This window comes from Stegostoma tigrinum, chromosome 36, assembly GCF_030684315.1.
Source record: "Stegostoma tigrinum isolate sSteTig4 chromosome 36, sSteTig4.hap1, whole genome shotgun sequence".
In the NCBI taxonomy this organism is placed as follows: Eukaryota; Metazoa; Chordata; class Chondrichthyes; order Orectolobiformes; family Stegostomatidae; genus Stegostoma; species Stegostoma tigrinum.
This window is the reverse complement of record NC_081389.1, coordinates 19,309,221-19,320,933: the sequence shown is the minus strand read 5'-3', so window position 1 is coordinate 19,320,933 and position 11,713 is coordinate 19,309,221. Positions and strand designations below refer to the sequence as shown.

At 42.7% G+C, this 11,713-nt stretch overlaps 1 protein-coding gene across 5 annotated transcripts in view; it reads right to left on the bottom strand.

Annotated features, from left to right (window-relative positions):
* Positions 1 to 512: 512 nt before the first annotated feature.
* Positions 513 to 11,713, bottom strand: part of tmem266 (transmembrane protein 266) — a 152,514-nt gene continuing 141,313 nt past the window's right edge. For all 5 annotated transcript variants that reach the window (XM_048520483.2, XM_048520482.2, XM_048520484.2 and 2 more), the window contains 2 exons: positions 10,535 to 10,597; positions 513 to 3,740 (listed from right to left, as the gene is read on the bottom strand). In XM_048520483.2, coding sequence (XP_048376440.2) covers positions 3,136 to 3,740; positions 10,535 to 10,597 — 668 coding nt within the window. In that variant the 3' untranslated portion in view covers positions 513 to 3,135. The remainder of the gene's footprint in view (positions 3,741 to 10,534; positions 10,598 to 11,713) is intronic.

Genomic DNA, 11,713 nt, shown 5'->3' with positions numbered 1-11,713 from the left:
AGGAATTGGGAATAGGGGATGGAATTTTTGCAGGAGGGTGGGTGGGAGGACGTGTATTCTAGGTAGCTGTGGGAGTTGGTGGGCTTGAAATCGACATCAGTTACAAGCTGGTTGCCTGAAATGGAGACTGAGAGGTCCAGGAAGGTGAGGGATGTGCTGGAGATGGCCTGTCTCTGCCTCCCTAAACTGTTCTTCCTCTCACCCATCCCTTCCTTCCACCCCAAGCCGCACCTCCATTTCCTACCTACTAACCTCATCCCACCTCCTCAAACTGTCCGTCTTCCCTGGACTGACCTATCCCCTCCCTACCTCCCCACCTATACTCTCCCATGCACCTATCTTCTTTTCTCTCCATCTCCGGTCCGCCTCCCCCTCTCTCCCTATTTATTCCAGTTCCCTCTCCCCATCCCCCTCTCTGATGAAGGGTCTAGGCCGGAAACGTCAGCTTTTGTGCTCCTGAGATGCTGCTTGGCCTGCTGTGTTCATCCAGCTTCACACTTTATTATCTGTGATTAACTTCTCACCAGTTTATATAAAGCCTTTTTACAGGAGTAACTTTGAGGAGGGTCACCAAACTGCCATTGGAAATGGCTCAAATGTAATGTGAAAGATTTAAAAGGGACCCAAGGTGCAACTTTTTCACACAGAGGGTGGGATGAGCTGCGAGAAGAGGTGGTGGAGGCAGGTACAATAACAAGGCACCTGAATGTGTACATGAATAGGATGAGTTCAGAGGGATATGGGCCAAGTGCTGGCAGATGGGACCAGATCAGTTTAGGATATCTCGTTGGGGTGGATGAGTTGGACCAAGGGGTCTGTTTTCAAGCTGTATTACTCTATGACTCTGATTCAGTGTGACTCTACTGTTTCTAATTGAGTTTAATTTGCTAAACGCTACAGAACAGGTTCTTATAATATTCCTTTCTTGTCTGGCCATCCAGACAGTGAGTGTTTTAATTTGGTGGTACCTGGCCCTTGCATCCAAACGGTTGCTGGACAAGTGGGCAAATTGACAGCCAGAATCGATGCACCTTCATTTGTCACTCACAAAAATAGCCTGTCACTACTCCATTTGTACAGTGCCATAATCAGAGCTTGAAGTCTGCTGATCTCTACGCCATTGTGTCACAGGCCAAGGTAGTAAACAAGGGCAGGTATGGTCTTTCATTAAAAAGACTTTGGTGCTGAAGTTTCCTACATCAAGTCACCAGCTCGCAATTTGGCATGTTGTGAAATGAGCTAGTGAGAAATCAGACTGGAAAATGCACACAGCTCTGAAGGTCAGTTTCCACTGATTGAGGGTTACTGACAGCCCATGTGCAAAAACTGGACTGTTCAATCTGAAGGCAGATGGGGAGCAAACCCCCAATTGGTATGAAGAAAATGTGAAGAAAAATTGAATTGAACTTTTGTTTAATAGGGAAGCATCAGGATTCTGGACTCTTACAAATCAACTTTTTAATCAGCTGATTTTTGTGATTATGTTTTGGCACTACAGTGATCCAAGGCTTAAAGTATTGTGATTCAGTATTTAAATGACAACTAGTTATTGACAGAATTACCTTGAGGGTAGTACAGAGCTTTGGAAAATAAATCATTTTCTAGGTAAAACTATTTTTACTCAGGCACCTACAGCCAATGAATTCATCATTGAACCTCATTACAATCAAGTCAAATCAAATCAAAAGATGGCAAAGTATGTTGAAGGACAGATCCTTCAAGTAGTTTTACAAAGAATTTTCTCAACTGTTAAGAACTATTTCTCTTAAAACATAGAAGTTTGTTCACTGCTGGGCGTGGCTAAATCCCAGGCCTGCTCACTGCTGGTACTGACATTCAATCAACTTTGATTGGTTTTTGCTGTCATATCATCCATAAACATCACAATATTTTGGTTTCAAGATGCGAAAAACACATGAACTCTTAAATTCTTAAAATAAAACATTCTGGAAGTGTCAGTTTTCCTCCAAAAGGAGAAAGCAATATTTTTCTGTGTTATTTTTTAATTTTCTCTGTCAGATGCTGGCTAATTATATCTTTACTTCTGACCTTTAACTTCAACTCACACCGTTAAACCATAAGATGAAGGATCAGAAGTAGGCCATTCAGCCCATTGCGATCACTGTCATTCAATGAAATGATGGCCAGTCTGATAATCCTCAACTCTATATTCCTCCAATACCTGCAACAATTCTGAACTTTGATATTTAAGCAGTCGGTTCTGGAATATTACTGTTTCCATCATTAAACTCCAACTCTTTTTGTGAGATGTTCCATGTTATATATTTAATGGCAATTTTGGAAGTTACTACCCTGTTGAAAACAGATGAGTGCAAGTAACATAAACTGGCAAAGTATCGCTGACATCAGAGACAGTAAGTGTTTAAAATTTATTCGTAGGATGTGGGCTTTGCTGGCTAGGTCAGCATTTATTACCTATCATTAATTGCCCCTTGAGAATACCGTGATAAGCCACCTCGAAATGGACAGTTAAGTGTCAGCCATATTCATGTGGATTTGGAGTGTGAGGGCCAAATGGGATAAAGACTAACAAATTTTCTGCCAAAACAGAACTTCACAATAACTATTAATATTCAGAAATTAACAGCATTTAAATTCCCCTCCTCCTGCCCCTAAAGGATTTGAACTCATTTGCTCTAGAGATTCAGTCTGAGCTTCGAGACCACTGGTGACAGTACCATTGTGCCACAATGCCATCAATTGATAGGTTGATGTATCAGTAGCATGATCATTAGCAGAAACAAGACACACTGACCCCAACAGTACAGTCTTCATCTCACTACAAAAACATTCATTGACTCGTGGTCCATTGCTATCCATTGAGTGTAACTTCTCCCAGCTCATTCTTCCAATTATGTCATGTTCAGCGCTTCAAGACAAACATTACAAAGAAAAAGGAAAGCCACAGATTCAAATGTAAAAAAAAAGTAATTGTTTGTCACATTGTTTGCGTCTACTCAGCATTTCAGATGGTGCCGATGGCAAAATGTTCTTCACCATAACCTGACCGTGTTCCCGTTTCCTGAATCCTATCCGATAATGGATCTGTGACTGGCAGAACCAGAACTCCCTCTGCTTGATGCGTAGGGAGTGCTGCTCTGGGCACAATGAAGACTAAGAATCCGGCAGTCTGTTCACTGTAGGTTCTGTCGGCTCCAGAAATCTGTACTTTTCTTCGAGCGTGATGTCGTTGCCTTGAATCTGGATGACTGGCGTTGTTGGATGCACACAGAGATGGTCCTGGTTCTTTTTGTTATAAATGTTAACCCTGTGTCCCAGCTCTGGGCTGGCATTAGTGGACCCAGCTGGACTTGGCAGCTTGAGGTTTACTGGGTCCAGATCTTTCTGAGTCAGGCACGAATCCTCCGATAAGGTGGACAGGAGTTTCTGCACCACCACCCGTGTGTCCTGATGCACTCCTGCCTCCTTCTCCGGCTTCTCCAACAGGTAGCTTTCGGACGATGCTTCCCTGGTTGTGCTGCAGTCTGTGGAGGAGCCCAGGGTTTGGCTGCTGATGCTCTGGGCTTGTGTGGTGGTGCTGTCTATGGATCTGGAGGCACTGCCCGAATTATCGCTCACGGAACTGCTCGCCCTCTCGAGCTTTGCCGGCGCCTCCACTGTCAAGAGGTCGGATGAGGCATTGTGAAGGGAGCTGGGAAGATGGACATCAATGGCAGCGGTTGTGATAACGTGGGAGGCACCTTCTGGAATTCCCGTCTCTAAGAAAGACAAGCAGAGTTATCGCCACATAGAAAATCACCAAGGGTTCACTTCTATTTCAGCCGCAGTGCTGAATTAAAGCTATTTCAGTTGATATCAGTCTTATAGTGAGGGTGTAGATGCAACTTATGACACCCATAAACATGCGCTGTAAGAGTGGTTTGAAACCATTTGGACACCTGTCTTTCATTTTGCAACCTGCACAGACCATGCAACCCGATTTTCACTCCAAATTTAACAGTGGTTTCAGATTTGCAATGCTCTCTTTCCTTTATTCTTTCACAGAACCCTGGCAAGGCCAGCATTTGCAGCCCATCTCTAGATATCTTTTAAGTTGAGGTGAGTGACTTCCCAAACCATTTAAGTTTGACCACGTTGCTGCGGTTCTAGGGTCACGTGTGAGCCAGACTGGGTACGTATGGCAGATATCCTTCCCTAGGAATGGGATCAAATGGGTTTTTAAAACAACATTCAATGATAGTTTCCAGGCTAGGATCACCAAGACTAGTTTTTACTTCCATATTTTAACTGAATCCTAAGTTCACCATGGAGGAATTTGAACACATCTTCCCAGTACATTAACCTGGATTACAAGGTCTAGTGATATTCATGTTAAGCCACCATCTCCATCGTTAGTTTATTTCTGGAATATGAAAGCACCATCAAGAGAAAGCCCTTGCAGTCCTCCAGGGCCTTTTATTAGCTCAAGGTGTCTCAATGTGCTTTACAGCCCAGTGAATCCCCCTTGAAGTCTTGTCACTGATGTAACATATGGAAACTGGGCAGACAATTTGAACCAAAGATAAAATGGTGTGAAGCTGGATGAACACAGCAGGCCAATTTAAACCTACTGAGTTCTCAAGAGCAAGAAAATTCATCATGTGATTTACATTGAGGAATAAATCTCCCTCCTTCCATATCAGACCAAGGGATTCTTCCCGCACATCTGAGGAAGCAGATAAAGATCATAAAATGTGGGCCATTCAGCCCTTCCAGTCTGCTCTGCTGTGCTGCTATTCAATGAGATCATGGGTGATCTGATAATCCACAATTCCATTTACCTGCTTTTTCTCCATAACCCTTGATTCTCTCACTAATTTAAAACCTGTCAAGCTCAGTTTGTATGTACTCAACAGTGCAGCCTCTATCAGTGGTAAAGAATTCCACAGATTTACTACCCTCTGAGAGAAGGAATTTCTTCTGATTTCTATTCTAACTGGGTGACTGCTTACTCTGAGATTATGTTCTCTGCTTTAGGACTCTCCCTCAAGAAGAAATAAGCCTCTAAGAATCTTATATTTTTTAATAAGGTTGCCTCTCCTTTTTAAACTTGAATAAGTATGGACTCAACCTACTCAACTTCTCCTCACAAGATAAAACCCTCCGTACCTGGGATTAACCAACAAAGCCTCACTTTAACATCCCCTCTAAAAGCTGGCTCCTCTGACAATGCAGCTCTCCCTCAATGCTGCCTGGAATTGTTGGTACTCAAGTCTAAAGAAGTGTGACTTGAATTTGTAAATCACTGACTCAGAGTTGGTGCCTGCAACTTAGTCATGTAACACCAAGGCAACTACATGTAGCATCCAACTGAATGATTTTAACATGGAATAATGGATGCCGCGAGTAATTGAAACAAAAAAAATGTAATCTAATCAAGCATCTCAGATGATTTATATATAGAATAATAGATACCTGAAAGTGATTACATAGTGGTAATCCAATCAAGGCATTCAGACATTGTCAGAATCTGTGAGCAGCAACTCTAACTGACATTTAAATCTGGAGATTACATTACAGCCTTGAAATTAGTCACCTCAGCCTATTGTACACCTTCAAAAGATGGTTGTTTTGGATTACTGACACTGAAATAAGGGTCAATAGCTGTTCAGGGCCAGGGAGAAATGGAGAAATGTTAATGACACTGTTAGGTATGTCTTTGATGAAACAAGTGCCCTCTAAACAGGTGTGATTGGTGGTAACAGACCATGAATTAATGACCAGATATGAAATTTGGATAGGTTAGGGTTGGAGGGTGGAATTTTTTTTTCTCATTTGGAGTTCAGCCTTCCCCATGTTTCCATATATTCGATATATTCCGTGCTCAACTAATAAGGAGCGTTCATTCAACTTGTAACCGTTACTTGTGTTATCAGACAGTTATGAATGAGTTCATGATGGATATAAAGGAAAAGTAATTGTGGAATTGACGTGGATTGACTCTTGAGAAAGTTTTGCCATCAATTATTGTTTTCTTTTCAGCAGTGACTCTGTTGGCAATGCTCTTTCCACAGATTGTGGATTGGAACTTCCCTCCAGAGGGAATGCACAATAGAGGGAATGTTCAACAGCCAGAGATGTCGCCTTTCAGGTGACACATTAAACCAAGGTCTGATTGAAATAATTCCGCAGAGGCTGGTATCCTGTCACCTAGTCACCCTTTATTCACATGTGCACTGTACATGGACTCCAAACAACTAGCTCAGAGCCACTCCCTAGAGTATTGAGAATCTCTGAGTCTCCAGTTTCTATCTGTCGGTCAGGGGTCCCTGACTGGCTCAGGATAACAGCCCCAATCAGGGGTGTCATACTCAGAGATCTAGCTGGCCCTCGTTCCAAACACTACAGCCACCCACATAAAACCCTGCAGTGCTATTTCAGGGAATATCTGCCAGGTGACTCAGCCAATAATTAGTCCTAAAGCAATGTGATTGAAACAGATTATCTAGTCAAGATCATATTGTTGTTCTGTGAAAGCTTGCCATGTGAAAATTGTCTGTTGTGGTTCCCACATTGCACTGTTGTAGTTTACTGCAATATGGAAATAGTTTACTGGCAGTGAAGTGATTGACTTCTCTAGAAATCATGAAAGGCGTCATATAACACAAATCTTCATTTCAGGTTCCTTGCTGTCTCAACACAGCTGTCATTATTTTTAGGAATTTCCTTACCAATATATTGAGAAACGTACACTTGTATGATTTCTGTTTGCCCAATATTGAGTGGCGATTCCCACATTATAGGGATATGGATCGTGTATTGATGTGCAAAGTGCCGAGGCTAAGTTTGGTCACTGTAAGGGTTTGGCACGTGCAACTTTATCCAAAAGAGACAGTGCTGAAAGTAAACCAGTTAAAACATGTAGATTCTCTACGCAAGAGGGTAAACTGCTAGTGCAGTCAATCTGCAGGGTCATCTGGGATTCAGTGCAAAGAATCACAGTCTAATGATGATGGATCCAGTCTTCTTGGTTCCATTAGTGAACCAGATATGTGGATTTATTGTCAACATAACCCAGGCCCAACATAAACCCTCCTAGCTTGTTTATCAAAGAACTGAGTCTGTTACAGGAGGGTTGACTTACACCTGAGGCATTCCACCTTGAATCCATTTACAAATCCCTGGTACCTCCTTGCCAGCAGACACTGTAACTCTGTCAATCATATAGCCTGACAGTGCTGAGCTTTGAAGGCACACCAGCAAAGTCAGCAAAAGCATAATGGAACCAATAAAGTTGTGTGGATAGATTGCAAAAGTGATTTGTCTCCCTAAAGAAAAGGTCGAGGGGAGATGTGACCAAGGTGTTCAAAATTACAAGATATCTGGACACTGCAGAGAAAGAGGAACTGTTGTAAATTTGCTAAGTATAGTGGACTGACACTTTAGGAGCCTGATCATGTGATGTCATGTTAATGTCATCAGGCATTTTTTGCAGGAAATAGATGAGCCTAAACTTGCTGATTGCAGAGTGAACATCTCCTGCTGTTTAACACTTCAGCCTCCTGATCCTTCCTGAAATGTAACAGAAACTGTTTCCATTGACAAAAACAGTCAAGAATGGAGAATATGGATTTAATGTTAATCAGCAAAAGAACTAAAGATGACGTTAGGAGAAAGCATGCTGCCAGTGTTTGGGATCTGAATTAGCCGCCTGAGAGTATGATGGAGAGCAGTTTAATTTTGGCTTTCAAAAGGGAATAGGGTAAATGCTTGAAAGGAAAAGCAATTGCAGTGCTATAGGAAATAATATGAACTGTGTTTGGAACCAGGTGGATCTCATTGACTAAGAGATCCTTGTTTGGGTCTGTTTACCTGGATCAATCAGGGACCTCTGGCTGGCAGATAGAAACAAGAGACTCATAGACACTCCTGAATTCAGGGACTGACTGTGAACTGGCTGGTCACAGGCAGTGTGCACAAGTAAATAAAGGGTGACTTGTGATGGGACACTGACCTCTGTGCCGTTATTTCAATATGGCAGCATTAACAGCTAATTTGCTCCACAGGAGAGCCAGCATGAGTTTGAAGGGCCAAAAAGCCTTCTTCTGATGATGATGGGCAGGAATGGGCCAGCTATGTGGCAAGCCTGTCCCGTGCCACAGTGGCCCCAGCGGAAAAACTTAACCCCTTTGTAAAGTTCCTCCTTTCATCTAATCTAAGAATCATTGAATGGTCACAGAACAGAAGGAGGCCACTTAGCCTGTCATTTCCATCTTGACATTATACAAGAGCAACTCACCAAAACCCAACCCCCTGCTTTTACCCCTGGAGCCCTGCAACTATCTTCAGATAATGGCCCAATTTCCTTTTGAAAGTCTAGATTGAACCTGCCTCCACCTCACTGTTAGGCAGTGCATTCCTAATCCTAACCACAAGATTTTTCCTTGTATTGCCATTGCTTCTTCTGTCAATGATCTTAAATCTGTGCCTATTAATTCTGGATTCTTGTGCTTTGGAAACGGTTTCTCCCTATTTGCTCTGTCCAGACTCCTTGTGATTTTGAACACCTCTGTCAAATCACCTCTCAACCTTTTCTTTTTCACTAGGGAAACAGTCCTAACTTTTCTGATCTTCATAACTAAAGTTCCTCATCTCTGGGACTGTGTTAATGAATCTTTTCTGCACCATCTCTAATATCTTCAGACCTTTTCTAAACTGCAGTATCAAGATCTGGACACAAGTCTTCAATTGATGTTGAGCCATGCTTTATGCAAATTTATCATTACATCTTCGATTCTGCACTCTGTAGCCCTATTTATCAAGCCTAAGATACAGTATGCTTTATTAACTTCCCTGGCTGACTGCTCTGTCACCCTCAATGATTTTTCCCTGTCCTCCTTTAGCACTGTACACTTTATGTAAGGTTGCCTCTCATCATTCTTCCTCTCAAAATAAATCACTGGGAGTCGGCAAAATAAACCCAGGCAAAGCAGCAGGATCAGAAAGAGAGGAGATGAGATCTGGAACATCCTCTGTGTTCCTGCAGAACATGCATTTATATTGATCACTTGGGATGAATTCAATCCAAATATTTGTGCCTTAGTCACTGAAGAGGAAATAAATCCTACAGACTTTACCATGTGTTTGTCCTCTCCCGTCCTACCAGGGATTCTCCTTTTGCGGTGCGATGCTTATCTGTCTCGGGGCATTCTCACACATTCTCCATAGCTCATCTGCCAAAGCTCTGGGTCACTTATCCTCCAGCTACATCCCTCTTTCTGCTGCCCTCCAAGAGACTATCTGGAAGAGATCTCTGCAGCTATTCAGCTCTGATCCAATAAATGGCCAAAATGCAGATATTTTGCAGGACACAAAGTTTAAAAACCAGGCGGGAAAACGCACCGACGCTTCATCAGAGGCTGCACTGAGGATGTTACCCAGCATGGTAATGAAATGTCTGGGGAACAACAAACCAGCTCAGCGAGCCAACCAGCCTCGACACCCACAACCCGAGCTACAGATCTACTTCAAAGCCTTAAATGCAGATATTTTCTGGGTGTCACTTCTTAGGAGTTTTTTTTTCCTTTTGCAATTTCAAGCCCCTCTTCATTTGTCTTATATATTGTCATATAATGTGGAATCTTAGGCTTCCACATTTCAGTGGCTTCTATTTTTCTTCCACCGATCTTTTCAGTTTTCATCTCCATGTGCTACAGTTCCCAAAACAGACACATTACGTGTGATTACGGGACAATGTTCATTTGGGGCCTGTTCTAGCCAATGGGGCAATCCAATGCTTCAAAACACATAGGTTTTGTTTACTCATTCACAGGGTGAGGATGTCACTTGCCAGGCCAGCATTTATTGCCCAAGCTTAACTGCCCTCTGGGCAATTAAGAAACAACAACATTGCTGTGGGTCTGGAGTCACACGTAGGCCAGGCCAGGTAAGGATGGCAGTTTCCTTCCCTAAAGGGTATTAATGAACGAGATGGGTTTTCCCAACAGTTGGCAATGGATTCACATTCATCATTAGACTCTTAATCCCAGATATTTATTGAATTCAAATTCCACCATCTGCCATGGCATTATTCAAATCCATGTCCCCAGAACATTAGCTGGGTCTCTGGATTTACAGTCCATCAATACCAATAGGCCATTGCCTCCCCTATTAACATAACAGTTAACATAATGTTGGTTGAATGAGCCTGTAAGTCCTGTTGGGATATGATCCTAGGATTGTTATTCAATTTGTTTATAGCTGGGGCCCACTGAAAGTTTAAACAAGTGACATATGCTCAGATGATTAGTGTCTACAGAACAGGGTGGAGGGGCTGAATGGCCCAGCGCCAGGGATTTACTTTATCTTTGATCATTCTTTACATGGCAAAGACCTTCCGAAAGTCGACTTTTGCTGCTCATCTTTTAGTTTCCATCAACAGAGACAAGATGTTTGTTGTTCAGGGGAGGTTGAAAGCTTTTTAGTGCCGATTATTTGGATCATGACTTCAGCTGAACTAAAGAGACTGTGGTGAGGAGGAATGAGGACAGGTGAGGGGATGTTTTGTACTCACCGCTGTTGGGTTCACTGTAATACTGGCTGATGTAATTGTTCATATCGTCTCTGGTGACTGCTTCTGCAAGATAAATTGTGACAAGTGAAGCATATTGCGCAGCTCTCACTTTAACAGAACTGGGAATCATATATTCGAGTCTATTCTGGTAAACAATGCTTTCAGCTTTTGTCCATCATTATCAGGATCATTTTCTCTGCTGTGCTGTGGTGCAACATTGAACTGATCATCTGATCTGGAACTCACTAATGCACACATATTTCCTCCGTCTGTAAGGGTCTCAAATTCATTTGACTTATGACAAAAGCTCTGAAGTACTTCACTGGCTGGGATATTCTGACATTGTGACACAAGGTAGCAACTGGGTTAGTGGTTAGCATTGCTGCATCATGACACTAAGGACCTGGGTTCATTTCTTTCCTTGGGTGACTGTCTGAGTGGAGTTTGCACATTCTCCAGTGTTGGTGTGAGTTTCTTCCCTAGGCTTCTACTTTTCTTCCACTCAGCTAGTTCCAGTTGCCCACATTTTGTCCATATCCCTCTAAACCCTTCCTATACAAGTGTATCTCAAATGTCGCTATTGAACCTGCCTCAACCACTGTCTCTAGCAGGCCATTCCATATACACACCACTCTCGGTGTGAAAAAAATTGTCCCTCAGGTCCTTCTTAAATCTTTAGCCTCTCACCTTAAACCTACGCCCTCTAATTTTCAACTTCCCAACACTGGGAAAAAGACTACATGTGTTCATCCAATCTAGTCCCCTCATGATTTTATACATCTCAATAAGGTCACCCCTCATTCTCCTACGTTCCAAGGAATAAAGTCCATCCTGGCCAACCTCTCCCAATAACTCAAGCCTACTAGTCCTGGCAACATCCTCATATAACTTCTTTGCACGCTTTCCAGTTTAACTATGTCTTTCCTATAACAGGGTGACCAAAACTGTACATGATACTCCAAGGGCAGCCTCACCAACAATTTATACAACTGTAACATAATATCCCAACTCCTATGATCATTGCCTCGACAGATGAAGGTCAGCATGCTAACTGCCTTCTTCACCACCCTGTCTACCTGTGATGCTGCTTTCAACGAATGATGTACTTGTACTGCTAGGTCTGTCTGTTCCACAGCACTCTGCAGGACCTACCTCAGGATGTGCAGACTTAGACATGGC